Raw genomic sequence first — 14,991 nt, 5'->3', positions numbered from 1 at the left:
TATGTGCTTTGTAACATTTATGCTGAGGAGAAATTTTTTAGGGCAGTCTTAACTAGCTTATTTGTTCTTTATTCTTGGTTATTTTTGTCTGATGAGTTTGGATATATATTACAGTGAATAAAGATGGGCTGTCACTGTGGACATGAGCGAGTCCGGAGCCTGTGGCTCAGCGGGTAGGGCGCCGGCCCCATATGCCGAGGGTGGTGGGTTCAAACCCAGCCCCAGCCACACTGCAACAAAAAAATAGCCGGGCGTTGTGGCGGGCGCCTGTGGTCCCAGCTGCTCGGGAGGCTGAGGCAGGAGAATCACCTAAGCCCAAGAGTTGGAGGTTTTGCTGTGAGCTGTGTGATGCCATGGAACTCTACTGAGGGCGATAAGGTGAGACTCTGTCTCTACAAAAAAAAAAAAAAAATCATTCATTCCATCTACAGTGCTTCCTCTGTAGATTAGGGTTAGGGTTAGGGTTAGGGTTAGGGTTTGTCAGATAGGCAAAGAACAGTGGTCTCCTTTTCCTTGGCTCTACCATCTCCCCATTGTGAGACTCCCCCTGGAATCTCACAGGGGGAGATTGTGTTGCTGACTAGACTAGTGGACAGTAAAATGGGCCCCACAGCCATGTGCTAGGAAAGTTTACGCCTTGGCTCTGCAAGCAGGCTATGGGAAATTAGCAAGTTGGTATCTACATAAAGATATGTGACTTATGTGTCTGGACATGCTGCAGCCTGCACCTTTGGCCCATGTGTGGGTAGATATGTATATCTGGCTCTGAGTCTCTGCCCTGCTGGGACTATCCTAGCACCCTCCCTCCCCTGGCCACACCCCCCACGGGTTTCATGTGGGTGGCTTTTTCCTCCTGCTCTGGCTGGTCCAGGGCTGTTTTAACCGGTTGGTGTCCTACAGCCAGGACAGATCTGAATAGAACGGGACCCTGGAAATCCTGCCTTCCCTCTCCTCCAGCCTACCTCCTACCAGCCCTATAGCTCAAAAATTAATCCCAGGAGTCTGGGGCTCAGGAGAAGGAAGAATCTGAGGAACACAGAACCGTGAGTGTCACCCACACCCTATCCCCTGCCCTCTATCCCCCCTCCTATTATCCTCTCTGCCAAGCCCTGAGCCCCACCCCAGCACCCTCACAAAACCTGATTTCTTGCACCATCCCCCCAGACCCCTCCAGGATCCTCCCTCCCATGACTTCCCCTTCCCACTCCCAACACCATCTACTGGCAGATGCCCTGGGGCTTAGAAAACTGGGTGTGAATCCTGACTAGTTTACCAATCCAAGAGCAATGATTCCAGGGGGAGTCTCACAAGGGGAGATGGTAGAGCCAAGGAAAAGGAGACCACTGTTCTTTGCCTATCTGACACCCCTCACTACCCATCCACCACACTCACCCCTCTGAACATCCCAGAGACTCCCCTGCTTTGAGCAAAAGATGGCCAGCAGAGCCCAGAGGCAGCTGGGCTATTACATGGAGCTACTGAAGAAGGAGGAGCTGAAGGAGTTCCAGCTTCGTCTGTCCAGTGAATCACCTTTCGGGGGCCCTTCCAGCACAGCGGCAGTTCCACCAGAGATGAGTGGTATGGAGGTGGCCTCACACCTGGTGGCTCAGTATGGGCAGCAGCAGGCCTGGGACCTGGCCCTGCGCACCTGGGGGCAGATGGGCCTGAGCTCGCTCTGTGCCCAGGCCCAGGCAGAGGTGGCCTTGTTGTCAGGTGAGTTGACAAAGGGCCCCCACTCGTCCCCACTGGGGACCTACCACTACCACTGCACCTTCCCTGCCAGGTTTGCTGCTGGGAAGTGACTTGGGTCACTTGACAAAAACTAGGCCGGACTTAGAAGTGTGAAGGATGCAGGATGGGGTGGTAAGAAGCAATAAACTTTGAAATACCTTTCAGGGACCTGCCATTGCTGAGATTATACCCCTCTCCATTTGAAGGATGGGAAAACTGAGACCCATGTAGGTCAGGCAGTAAGTCTTACCCAAGTGGGTGCGATGTGTGGCATGGTCCTTGCCCAAGCAGAGTTCAGCTCAAAATCTTGGTGGACTCTGAAGATACTGGTGGTCAGGGTGGTGCAGAAATTCAAGAGAACTCTATTCTCCACATGGGCCCCAAGAAGAGGCGAGGTTCATTTCTCAGCCCAAACCACTTCCCTCAGCAGATTTCTTTTTTTTTTTTGTAGAGACAGAGCCTCATTTTATCGCCCTCGGTAGAGTGCTGTGGCGTCTCACAGCTCACAGCAACCTCCAACTTCTGGATTTAAGCGATTCTCTTGCCTCAGCCTCTTGAGTAGCTGGGACTACAGGTGCTCGCCACAACGCCCGGCTATTTCTTTGTTGCAGTTTGGCCGGGGCTGGGTTTGAACCAGCCACCCTCAGTTTATGGGGCCAGTGCCCTACCCACTGAGCCACAGGCGCCACCCAGCAGATTTCTTTTATTTTGGTCTCTGACACCATGAAACATCCAGGCTGCAAACCTCAGCTATACCCTTGCCTCTTCCACTTCTCATGCCAGCATCAAAGTGCCCACCTCTTCCCAAAGCAGAGGGCTAGAGAGAGTTGCTCATTAGCGCAAGCTCACACAGCATTTAGTGGCAAAACAAGGGCTAGAAGTGAGAACAACCCTTTCCTGGTGCGGGGATTTCCTCCTCAGCCTGCTGCTGCTTTGTGACAGTTCCCACCTGGCCCCTTCCGTTTCCCTTCCTTCTTTGCCCACTCTCACTCCCCATGTCCTGCAATGATGGTCACAGGCCCAGACACTGCCCTCAGTTTGACTTCACCAGCTTGCTATGTGACGTGAAACAACTCCCTCCACCCCTCTGTCTCATTTTCTTCCTCTGAGCCTTCAGACTACTCATTTTTCAGTCCTCATGTTACCTCCTAATCCACAATACAGAAATTGTACCTCTTTGAACAGCTGCCAAAAAAATCCACTTGCACAAAAATTTGAGTGTGTGATGAAAATTCTACTGAAGATATTGTAGAAGATGTAGGTTAAATTGCTCACATCTCTTCCAACAAAAGTTCCCTTTTATACCCTCCCCCAGCTTTCTAATCTCTCTCTTGTCCTTCCCCCGTGCAGTATCCAATCTTTTTTTTTTTTTCCATTTTTATTTTTTTATTGTTGGGGATTCATTGAGGGTACAATAAGCCAGGTTACACTGATTGCATTTGTTAGGTAAAGTCCCTCTTGCAATCATGTCTTGCCCCCATAAAGTGTGACACACACCAAGGCCCCACCCCTCTCCCTCCTTCCCTCTCTCTGCTTTTCCTTCCCCCCCCATGACCTTAATTGTCATTAATTGTCCTCATATCAAAATGGAGTACATAGCATTCATGCTTCTCCATTCTTGTGATGCTTTACTAACAATAATGACTTCCACTTCCATCCAGATTAATACGAAGGATATAAAGTCTCCATTTTTTTTAATAGCTGAATAGTATTCCATGGTATACATATACCACTGCTTGTTAATCCATTCCTGGGTTGGTGGGCATTTAGGTTGTTTCCCATTTTGGCAATTGTAAATTGAGTTGCAATAAACAGTCTAGTGCACGTGTCCTTATGAAAAAAAGGATTTTTTTCCTACTGGGTAAATGCCCAGTAATGGGATTCCAGGATCAAATGGGAGGTCTAGCTTGAGTGCTTTGAGGTTTCTCCATACTTCCTTCTGGAAAGGTTGTACTAGCTAGCAGTCCCACCAGCAGTGTAAAAGTGTTCCCTTCTCTCCACATCCACACCACCATCTGCAGTTTTGAGATTTTGTGATGTGGGCCCTTCGCACTGGGGTTAGATGGTATCTCAGGGTGGTTTTGATTTGCATTTCTCTAATATATAGGGATGATGAACATTTTTTTCATGTTTGTTAGCCATTCGTCTGTCTTCTTTAGAGAAGGTACTATTCCTGTCTCTTGCCCATTGATATATGGGATTGTTGGCTTTTTTCATATAGATTAATTTGACTTCTCTATAGATCCTAGTTACCAAGCTTTTGTCTGATTCAAAATATGCAAATATCCTTTCCCATTGTGTAGGCTGTCTCTTTGCTTTCATTGTTGTCTCCTTGGCTAATCAGAAGCTATTCAGTTTTAAAAAGTCCCATTTGTTTATTTTTGTTGTTGTTGCAATTGCCATGGCAGTCTTCTTAATGAAGTCTTTCCCCAGGCAAATATCTTCCAGTGTTTTTCCTAAGCTTTCTTTGAGGATTTTTATTGTTTCATGCCTTAAATTTAAGTCCTTTATCCATCTTGAATCAATTTTTGTGAGTGAAGAAAGGTGTGGGTCCAGTTTCAGTCTTTTACATGTGGATATCCAGTTCTCCCAACACCATTTATTGAATAGGCAGTCTTTACCCCAAGGTATGTTCTTGTTTGGTTTATCGAAGATTATGTGGTTGTAAGATGTTAGTTTCATTTCTTGGTTTTCTATTCGACTCCAAGTGTCTATGTCTCTATTTTTGTGCCAGTACCAGGCTGTCTTGAGCACTATGGCTTTGTAGTACAGACTAAAATCTGGTACGCTGATGCCCCCAGCTTTATTTTTATTACTAAGAACTGCCTTAGCTATATGGGGTTTTTTCTGGTTCCATACAAAACGCACAATCATTTTTTCCAAATCTTGAAAGTATGATGTTGGTATTTTGATAGGAATGGCATTGAATAGGTAGATTGCTTTGGGAAGTATAGACATTTTAACAATGTTGATTCTGCCCATCCATGAGCATGGTGTGTTCTTCCATTTGTTAAAATCCTCTGCTATTTCCTTTCTGAGGATTTCATAATTTTCTTTATAGAGGTCCTTCACCTCCTTCATTAGGTATATTCCTAGGTATTTCATTTTCTTTGAAACTATGGTGAAGAGAGTTGTGTTCTTAATTAGCTTCTCATCTTGACTGTTATTGGTGTATACAAAGGCTACTGACTTGTGGACATTGATTTTATATCCTGAAACATTACTGTATTTTTTGATGACTTCTGGGAGTCTTGTGGTTGAGTCTTTGGGATTCTCTAAGTATAAGATCATGTCATCAGCAAAGAGGGAGAATTTGACCTCCTCTGTTCCCATTTGGATTCCCTTTATTTCCTTGTCTTGCCTAATTGTATTGGGTAGAACTTCCAGCATGTTGAATAGTAAAGGTGACAGAGGACAACCTTGTCTGGTTCCAGTTCTAAGAGGAAAAGCTTTCAGTTTTACTCCATTCAGTAAAATATTAGCTGTTGGTTTGTCAACAGCTAATAGCTTCAATCAGTTTTAGAAATGTGCCACCTGTGCCTATACTCTTCAGTGTTCTAATTAGAAAACAATGCTGGATTTTATCAAATGCTTTTTCTGCATCTATTGAGAGGATCATATGATCTTTATGTTTGCCTCTGTTAATATGGTGGATAACGTTTATGGACTTGGGTATATTAAACCAGCCTTGCCTCCCTGGGATGAAACCTACTTGATCATGATGTATGACTTTTTTGATGATAAGCTGTAATCTATTGGCTAGGATTTTGTTGAGAATTTTTGCATCTATATTCATGAGTGAGATTGGTCTGAAATTCTCCTTTTTGGTTGGGTCTCTTCCTGGTTTTGGTATCAGGGTGACGTTTGCTCCATAGAATGTGTTGGGGAAGATTCCTTCTTCCTCAGTTTTTTGGAATAATTTCTGCAATACGGGAATAAGCTCTTCCTTGAAGGTTTGATAGAATTCTGGTGTGAAGCCATCTGGACCAGGGCATTTGGGGGTTGGAAGATTTTTTATTGTTTCTTTAATCTCAGTGCTTGAAATTGGTCTGTTCAGGAGCTCTATTTCTTCCTTGCTAAGTCTAGTGAGAGGGTGTGGTTCCAAATATTGATCCATTTCCTTCACATTCTCAAATTTCTGGGCATAGAGTTTCTGGTAGTATTCAGAGATGATCTCTTGTATCTATGTGGGATCAGTTGTTATTTCCCCTTTATCATTTCTGATTGAGGTTACTAGAGATTTTACTTTTCTATTCCTCGTTAGTCTGGCCAATGGTTTATCTATTTTATTTATTTTTTCAAAAAACCAACTCCTTGTTTCATTAATTTTCTGAATGATTCTTTTGTTTTCAATTTCATTGATCTCTGATTTGATTTGGGATATTTCTTTTCTTCTACTGACATTAGGCTTAGATTGTTCTTCTTTTTCCAACTCCATAAGATGGCTTGTGAGTTTGTTGATGTGCTCTCTTTCTGTTTGTCAAATGTAGGCATCTAAAGCGATGAATTTTCCTCTCAAAACTGCTTTTGCAGTATCCCACAGGTTTTGGTAGCTTGTGTCTTCATTATTGTTATGCTCAAGGAAGTTAATGATTTCCTGTTTTATTTCTTCCTGCACCCATCTGTTATTCAACAGAAGATTGTTTAATTTCCATGTCTTTGTGTGGGGTCAAACGTTTTTGTTAGAGTTGAGAGCCACTCTTAGTGCCTTATGGTCTGAGAAGATACAAGGTAAAATTTCAATTCTTTTGATTCTGTTGATATTTGTTTTGTGTCCCAGGATATGATCAATTTTAGAGAATGTTCCATGGGGTGATGAGAAGAATGTGTAATCTTTATGTTTGGGATGGAGTGTTCTATATGCATCTATCAAGCACACTTGTTCTAGAGTTTCATTTAAATCTCTTACATCTTTGTTTAATTTCTGTTTACAGTATCTGTCCAGCTCTGTAAGAGGAGTGTTAAAGTCCCCTGTTATTCTGGTATTATTGGATATCATATTGTTCAGACTCAGTAAGGTCTGTTCCAAGAATCTGGGAGCATTTAAATTGGGTGCATAAGTATTTAGAATTGAAACATCTTCTTGTTGTATTTTTCCCTTGACCAATATAAAGTGACCATCTTTGTCTTTTTTGACTTTAGTTGCTTTAAATCCACATGTATCTAAAAATAAGATTACAACTCCTCTTTTCTTCTGAATTCCATTTGCCTGAAAAATTGTCTTCCAACCCTTGACTTGGAGTTTTAATTTGTCTTTTGAAGCCAGGTGTGTTTCTTGCAGACAGCAAATGGATGGCTTGTGTTTTTTAATCTAGTCAGGCAATCTATGTCTCTTCAGTGGGGAATTCAAGCCATTAACATTTATTGAGATAATGATAAGTGTGGTAGTGTTCTATTCATCTTATTTTATGAGAGTCCATTGCTTAGTTTTATCTTTTGCATCAGTGTGGAGGTTAGGTTCTGTCCTTTAATTTCTTAGTTCTTACTTTGCTTCTAATCCATTGTGATGGTCAGTGTGTAAAACAGGTTGAAGTATTTCCTGTAGAGCTGGTCTCGTTGTGGCAAATTTCCTCAATGTTTATATATCCGTAAATGATTTGATTTCTCTGTCAATTTTAAAGCTTAGCTTAGCAGGGTACAGAATTCTGGGCTGGAAATTGTTCTGTTTAAGTATGTTAAAGGTAGATGACCATTGTCTTCTTGCTCGGAAAGTTTCATTAGAGAAGTCTGCGGTCACTCTGATGGATTTGCCCTTGTAGGTCAACTGGCGCTTACTTCTGGCAGCTTGCAGAATCTTTTCTTTTGTCTTGACTTTAGACAGGTTCATCACAATGTGTCTTGGAGAAGCTCAGTTAGACTTGAGGCGACCTGGGGTCCAAGATCCCTCTGAAAGCAGTGTGTCAGAATCTTTGATGATATTTGGGAAATTTTCATTTATAATATTCTCTAGTATGGCTTCCATTCCTCTGGGGCATTCTTCTTCCCCTTCTGGGTTTCCTATAACTCGTATGGTGGAACGCTTCATAAGGTCCCATAATTCTGACAGTGAACGTTCTGCTTTCTCTCTCTTCTTTTCTGCCTCTTTTACTATCTGAGTTATCTCAAGAACTTTGTCTTCTACCTTTGAAATTCTTTCTTCTGCATGGTCTAACCTGTTGCTGATACTTTCCATTGCATCTTTAAGTTCCCTAACTGACTGCTTCAGTTACTTCAGCTCTGCTGTGTCCTTTCTATATTCTTAATATCATTCATCTCTTATTTGATTCTGTTTTTGGATTTCCTTTTCGTTATTTTCCACTTTATTGGCAGTTTCCTTCATTGTTTCCATCATTTTCTTCATCGTTTTCATCATGTGTATTCTAAATTCCCTTTCTGTCATTCCTAACATTTCTTTATTGGTGGAATCCTCTGTAGTCACTGCCTCATGGTCCCTTGGCGGGGTTGTTCTGGATTGGTTCTTCATGTTGCCTGGAGTTTTGTACTGATTCTTCCTCATGAGTGATTTCTTTTATCTATTTCCTTGCCCTAATTTTCCTTTCACTTCCTCTTGCTCTTTAAGTTCCCGTGCCTGTGGACTAAGGTTTCGATGAGTCCTTTTGGTATAGGACCAGAGGATGAGAAGGTTGAAAAGAATGGATGAAAGAAAGAAGTAAAGAACGAAAAGAAAATAGAGAAAGGAGAGGGGTGGGTAAAATGAATATTGACAAAAAGAAGAGAGGCACAGAAAGAGGGAGACAGAGCAATATAGGTGTACAGTAGTGTACTTTGACACAACCTTAAAAAATCTCAACCTCTGGGGGTGCCCGGTTGGGTAGTTCCCTTGTGGTCAGCAACTCTTGTTAACCTGATCAGACACAGTACCCCACTTCCACCAAGTAGAGAGGAAAGACAAAAATTCTATAAATCAAACCAAAACAAGCAAACAGAAAACTTTATGGGATAAAATTGGGTGAAAAACCAAATAATAGGGGTAGAAATACTAGCAAAAATGAAGTTCTAGTTATTGGAAAAGGCAGCAATGGGAAATTGTATTTATACTAGAAAAATGGAGAAAGAAGAGCAAAAATCAGTATGGAAAAGGTTTAAATTAAAAAACAAAACAACAACAGCAACATCAAAATACACAAAAACAAAAAAAAAAAACAAAAAAAGCAAAATAAAAAACAACCAAAAACAAAGCAGTATATATATCTTGTTGAATATTGTCTGAGCAACAGGTGGTCTTCTGGGGTATGAGATGTTAATTACAATGGTGGTACGACTGGAGGCCTCCGCTGATTTCTCAAACCCCACAGGGTAGACACCTTAAGTCTCTCTTCAGCCCTCTTAAAAGGCACTTTAAGCTTCTAAACTTGCTAAGCAGAAGTTTTCCCAGGAAAGTGTTTGTCGATGGAATCACTGCTGAAGTGGCTATCCACTTACCCAGTGTGCCAAAACTGGTCTCACTCTGCCCCTGAGGGTTAGGGCTGTAAGGCGGCTCAGAACCCGCCTTTAGGCTGCTCAGTCACTAGGTAACTAGGTCCCGCCCAATCCTTGCTCTGCAACCCCTAGGGCGGACCTTGTTGGGGCAGTTCTCTCACAATGGCTCCCTGCAGCTCTCAGCCAAACACTATTAGCTGCTTCCGTCCGGCTCAGCGGCTCAGTCTGGGGTCCCAGACAATGCCCAAAGTTCTCTGCACTCCCGCTCAAGCTCTCTCCAAGGCAGTTCAACTGAGTGCCAAGACCAAAAACACCAAAACAGTTCACAGGTAAGGACTTTCCGGTTTGCAGTCTCACTGCTACTGCACTTAGAGCTGTCGGCGGAATTAGACCCATTGAACACACACGATTACTTGCCAGTTTTCCACTGTTTTTGTCCTCTTGGGGTCCAGAAGTCTCTCACTGACTCCCTGTATCCTCAAAGGGATGATTATAGGCAGATCCCACCAGCCAGAGATGCCTGGAGTCTTATCTCCCCAGACTCATGGTGCCCAGATGCAAGGAAGCTGTTACTCGGCCACCATCTTGCCCTCCCCCAGTATCCAGTCTTATTGGCTTTTCCATTCTCTGTGACATACAGCAATTCTGTTCTGCCCCCAACCTGCATAGTTCAAATTTCAGTGCCTAGCAAAGCAGCTGCCTAGCAATAAAATCAACTCACCCTCCTTAGAGTGTTACTCAGAATGGGGATTCAATTCTCCAAGTGGCTTATCAAGATCTTTCTACCTCAGGCTGGGTAAGGCAACTCACAGCTATAGTCCCAGCTACTTGGGAGTCTAAGGTGGGAGGATTGCCTGAGCACAGGATTTGGAGGGTACAAAGAACTATGATGACACCACTACACACCAGTGGGGTGATTGTGTCTCAAGAAACAAAAAAAGAGGACCAGGAATGGTGGCTCATGCCTATAATCCTAGCACTTTGAGAGGGTTTGGTGGGTGGATTGCCTGAGCTCAGGAGTTTAAGACCAGCCAGAGCAAGAGCAAGACCCCATCTCTAAAAACAGCTGGGTGTTGTGGCAGGCGCCTGTAGTCCCAGCTAGTTGGGAGGCTGAGGTAAGAGGATCACTTGGGCTCAAAAGTTTGAGGTTGCTATGGGGAGAGTGGAGAAAGGGACAGAGGGTGGGGGTGGGGGGACAAGGGGTATGGTACCTATTTGGGGATGGGACACAATTATAAGAAGGTCCTTATCTAACAAAAGCAATCAGTGTAACCTGGTTCTGTATAGCGTCAATGAATCCCCAACAATAAAAAAAAATAATAGAGTTTGAGGTTGCTGGGAGCTATGATGCCATAGCACTCTACTGTGGGTGAAGAAGTGAGATGCTGTCTCAAAAAAAAAAAAAGAAAAAGAAAGAAAGAACAGAAACTAAAAAAGAAAAGATCTTTCTAACTAATACAGAGTACTCCACTGAGTTGTTTCAGACTGGCTACTAAGAGAATAAAATCATGTCTCTACATTTACATGGCTTTAAAAATAGTTATTACTAACACTCAAGTTATAAAAGTTCCAACCATATGCACCTAAAATAAAATGGATGTTCAGTAAATTGTCATTTCTTTCCTGTCATTCCCTCACAGAAAACCCTTACCCGCTCCTCTGCCACGCTCCTCCAAGCTCCCCAGTCCGTGAGTCTCCAAGCCAGGATTCACCCAACGCCACTATATCCACACCAGCGCTGGGGGGTGGAAAATCCCTACCTCAGCCCAGTCCAGAGCCCAGAAAGCAGGAGGCTCCTGGGACCAAGTGTCCTCTGGCTGAAACATCTGAAAAGTGCAGCACAGGTGAGACCCTGCTGAGTTCTTGGGTGAGGCAAAGGCATGGACCAAGAGTCCCCTGAGGGGGAACACTCTGACCAAGAGTCCCCTTGGGGCCAGGTTGGCAGGCTGAACACAGAGGACCTGGAACACATCTGAAATTGCTCTCCGGAAATCCTACTATGGAGTCTTTCCACTGGAATAAGGCACTATTTCCAGGAGGCCCCCGAACATTAAAATGCAGGTGCCTCTTCTAGCACAGGAAACACTTCACCTAGTTTAGTGGTCAGGAGAGCTGTATTTGATTTCCACTGAGCTTCTCCCTCCCTGGGAAGCACACAGCAAGTCACACACCCATAGTGTTTGCTGGACATCCTCTGTGTCAGGCCCTGGGCCTGCCGCTACACTTGCCTATTGTGCTTAAGTTTTACAGCCACCCCATGAGATGGTGTTTATTATCCGATCTTGGAAATGAGGAAATGGGGGCTCAAAAAGGAAAATCTCCTAGTTAGTAGTGGCAGAAATGGCATTCAGACCTCACTCTCTCTGACTCCACAATACACACTTTCAACTCATACATCTTACTCCCTCTGCCTCAGGTATATGGGCCCCTGATGCCATGGTCTCAACCACTGAACTCTACTGCCTCTCAATATATATACTAAGAGAGGCCCCGTTTGAAATTTCAGAGATTTTTTTTGGGGGGGGAGGCCAGGGCTGGGTTTGAACCCACCACCCCAGTATATGGGGCCAGCACCTTACTCCTTGAGCCACAGGAGCTTCCCCAAATTTCAGAGATGTTAAAAGTTCTTCTGCACCCAGTTAGGAGTAAACTTATAGAATTCATGGTCCTAACATAGAGCCTAGGCTCAAAGTATATCAATTGACTTAATTAGTCACACCACTTCCCATTCAAAAAAGAAATGAAGGAAGAAAGAAAGGAAGAAAGGAAAGATTAGAGGCATCTTACAAAAACATACAAAAACACAACCTTACTAGAATGTAATAACCTTAAAAGGTTAAAGAAGAAAACAAGCAAGTATAAAAACCACGAGGATTAATCAGTTGCCATAAGTGAAGTTTCTATTGCTTCTCAGCATCCTAGCAACCAGCACAGAAAGGGAAATATAATGGACTGCATAATATCTATTACTCAATAGAAGAAAACAACCGATTCAAGAGAAATACATTTTTTCCTGCTTCTAAATTCTAAGGGAATTTTTCAAGTGAAGAACAAAATAATACTCTCAGTAACAGTTTCATAACAAGTACAAAACCACATCATATGCTTTTTGATAGATCAAGATCAAAGGGAGTAAAATTTCTTTGTGTAAAAGACAACATAGTAAATATTTTAGGCTTTGGGTGCCTTGGGGTCTCTGCCAGAACTACTTAGCTTTGCCCTCATAACCTAAAAGCAGCTATAGTTAGTAGACAAACTAGTAGGCATGAGGGCTGAAGTCCAATGAACCTGTCTTTATGAAACTAAATTTTGAATTTTAAATAATTTTCACATCATAAATATTATATTTCTTTTGATTTTTTCAACCATTCAAAAATAACAGAACCATTCTTAGCTTGCAAGTAGTACTAAAACTCCAGCCCAATCTGACCAGCCACCTGTCTTTGTACATTTGGTTGGAGTTTGCCAACCCCTGATCAAGATCATGACATTAAAATGAAACTCATGAGAGCTACTGGGAGCAAGGGTAGAATTTTTTAAATATGACTTGGTATAAGAGGATTTAGATATGTGGCATGGTAACAGACCCATGAAAACCAGGAGGTTTGGGGAAAAGAGCCAAGCCCTCTAGTGGCACCTCAGACAGACACAGCCTAAGAGAGGCAGACTGTGGCCATGACCCCACATGGCCATCCTGAGGCTCCTAGATTTTCATACTGCCAGAAATGTTTTCATACAGACAATAAAAGCAAATTATGGTCTCCTGTTGTTGGGTGACGCTCTGAACACCAAGTCTCAGCAGCAATAAAGGCATGAATTGACCCCACACGTGCCACCCGCCCCAGATTTTCCTCAGCACAACTGCAAAGGTAGAACAGGTAGCATTCAACTATGGAGGTTCAGCAGATGTCCCAGGATAACGGGACTTCAGCATCCCAGATGAGTCACTCACATTGTCTCTAAAATTCTCCTAAGGAGAAAAGTAAGAGGCACTCAAGATATTGAGAAGGGAAAGACAGGTTTGTTCCAACTGTTTCATTTGGAATCTAAGATAGGAACCTGAGGTCCCACTCCAGGGGACAGTCCCATCTGTGAGCTCAGAGGCATGTTCCCTTCTGTCTCAGTTTGGGATCCCTCAGAAGCAGACCTGACTCAGGATTTGCTTGCAGGTATTTTACTGGGGAGAAAAAGTGAGATAGAGAAGAAGAAGCCAAGAAAGGTGCACTAGAGCAGGCAACCCCAGTAAGCATGCTGCCAGTGATGACCAGGAGACAGTGTGGACACACCTCGGGGTGTCTCTCCTGGGGACAAGGGATCCCCATCCATACTCCACTGAGGACTCCTCCTGGAGTCTTAACTCCCCAGCGTTTCTGGCCCACTCACTTGGAGGCTGAGAGAGCCCTCAGACTGACCATCACAGGTGCTGCAGAAGGACGGCGTTGGCAGGTACTGCAGTGGTGGGAGCTGAGGGGACGCTGTCAGGACCCCACAGCATCTCCAACACCATCATTATCTCCTTCACCCCTGCATGACCTCCTGCAGGGAGACCTCATAGCCCCAACTTACACATGAGAAACCGAGGCTCAGTGTAGCTAAGGGCTTAAATCATGGGCTGAATGAAGACAGAGTTGTACACTTTTGTTCACTTTTAATCACCAGCACCTAGAGCAGCATCTGACACATGGGAAGCCCCTAATAAACATTTGAAGAAGGAAAGTCACACAGGGAGGATGACATGGTTCAGTCAAGACTTGAACTGGCCTCTTCCATCCACATTCCTTCAGCTACATGGCAAGAACACAGCCATCTCTGCAGCCAGTGCTGTGGGTGCCTTGGAGTAGGTGGCTAAAATATTTGTTGAATGAATGAACACATTTATTCTATGCCTTTATATTCCACTTTCTCTCCCTTAGAAACAAGAGGAAGATACCAGAACCAAAGGAGAGAGACCCCAGGTTCCACACACTCCCAGAAAAATGAGGATTTGCACAAAAAATTCACACAGCTGCTACTTTTACGAAGACCTCACCACAGAGGCCATGAGTCCCAGTTCAGGTGGAAGAGACAAGTCCCTGTGGTGGAGAATCAAGGACGTTTGATTGAAATCGGAGACTTATTTGGACCAGGCCTGGGAGCCCAAGAAGAACCCCGCACAGTCATACTGCATGGAGCCGCTGGAATTGGGAAGTCAACACTGGCCAGGCAGGTGCAGAGAGGCTGGGAGGAAGGCCGGCTGTTCCGGGACCGCTTCCAGAACGTCTTCTACTTCAGCTGCAGAGAGCTGGCCTAGTACAAGGTGGTGAGTCTTGCTAAGCTCATCACAAAAGCCCAGGTGGCCCCTTCAGTTCCCCTTGAGCAGGTCCTGTCTCAGCCAGAGCGAGTGCTTTTCATCCTGGATGGCGTGGATGAGCCCACATGTAGCTTGCAGGAGCTGAGTACCGAGCTCCATCAGGAAGAGATCCAGATGAAACTGTTGCTCACACAGCGGGACAGTTTGATGAACGAAATCATATTTTCTGGGGCGTCTTTACTGATCACAACTCGGACTGAAGTTCCACAGAAGTTCATTCCTTCTCTGAAGAAGCCATATTGGGTGGAGGTCCTGGGGTTCTCTGAGTCTGGCAGGAAGGAATATTTCTACAACTATTTCACAGATGAAAGCCAAGCACTTAGAGCCCTCAGCTTGGTTGAGTCAAACCCAGCAGTCTGGACCATGTGTCTCGTGCCCTGGCTGTCCTGGCTGGTCTGCACCTGCCTGAAGCAGCAGATGGAGAGAGGGCAGGATCTCACACTGACCACCACAACTGCCACTGGCCTCTGCCTGCGCTACCTCTCCCAGGC

General features: G+C 44.1%; 1 protein-coding gene across 1 annotated transcript; it reads left to right on the top strand.

Moving 5' to 3' along the window:
- Positions 1-1,433: 1,433 nt before the first annotated feature.
- On the top strand, positions 1,434-14,440 carry LOC128571039 (NACHT, LRR and PYD domains-containing protein 1-like). The gene is made up of 3 exons (XM_053570720.1): positions 1,434-1,713; positions 10,791-10,994; positions 14,064-14,440. The coding sequence occupies exons 1-3, from the start codon at positions 1,434-1,436 to the stop codon at positions 14,438-14,440; spliced, it is 861 nt and encodes a 286-aa protein (XP_053426695.1).
- The last annotated feature ends 551 nt before the right edge of the window (positions 14,441-14,991 follow it).

Source organism: Nycticebus coucang, chromosome 18, assembly GCF_027406575.1.
Source record: "Nycticebus coucang isolate mNycCou1 chromosome 18, mNycCou1.pri, whole genome shotgun sequence".
In the NCBI taxonomy this organism is placed as follows: Eukaryota; Metazoa; Chordata; class Mammalia; order Primates; family Lorisidae; genus Nycticebus; species Nycticebus coucang.
Note: the sequence above shows the minus strand (reverse complement) of the source record. Positions and strands in the feature narration are given on the sequence as shown.

Bases quoted from the DNA above. Each gene is read 5' to 3' on its own strand.
- LOC128571039 (XM_053570720.1), top strand. From the start codon at position 1,434: ATGGCCAGCAGAGCCCAGAGGCAGCTGGGCTATTACATGGAGCTACTG. The intron at 1,714-10,790 runs GTGAGTTGACAA...ATTCCCTCACAG, and splicing joins AGAGGTGGCCTTGTTGTCAG to AAAACCCTTACCCGCTCCTC. The intron at 10,995-14,063 runs GTGAGACCCTGC...TCTCTCCCTTAG, and splicing joins ATCTGAAAAGTGCAGCACAG to AAACAAGAGGAAGATACCAG.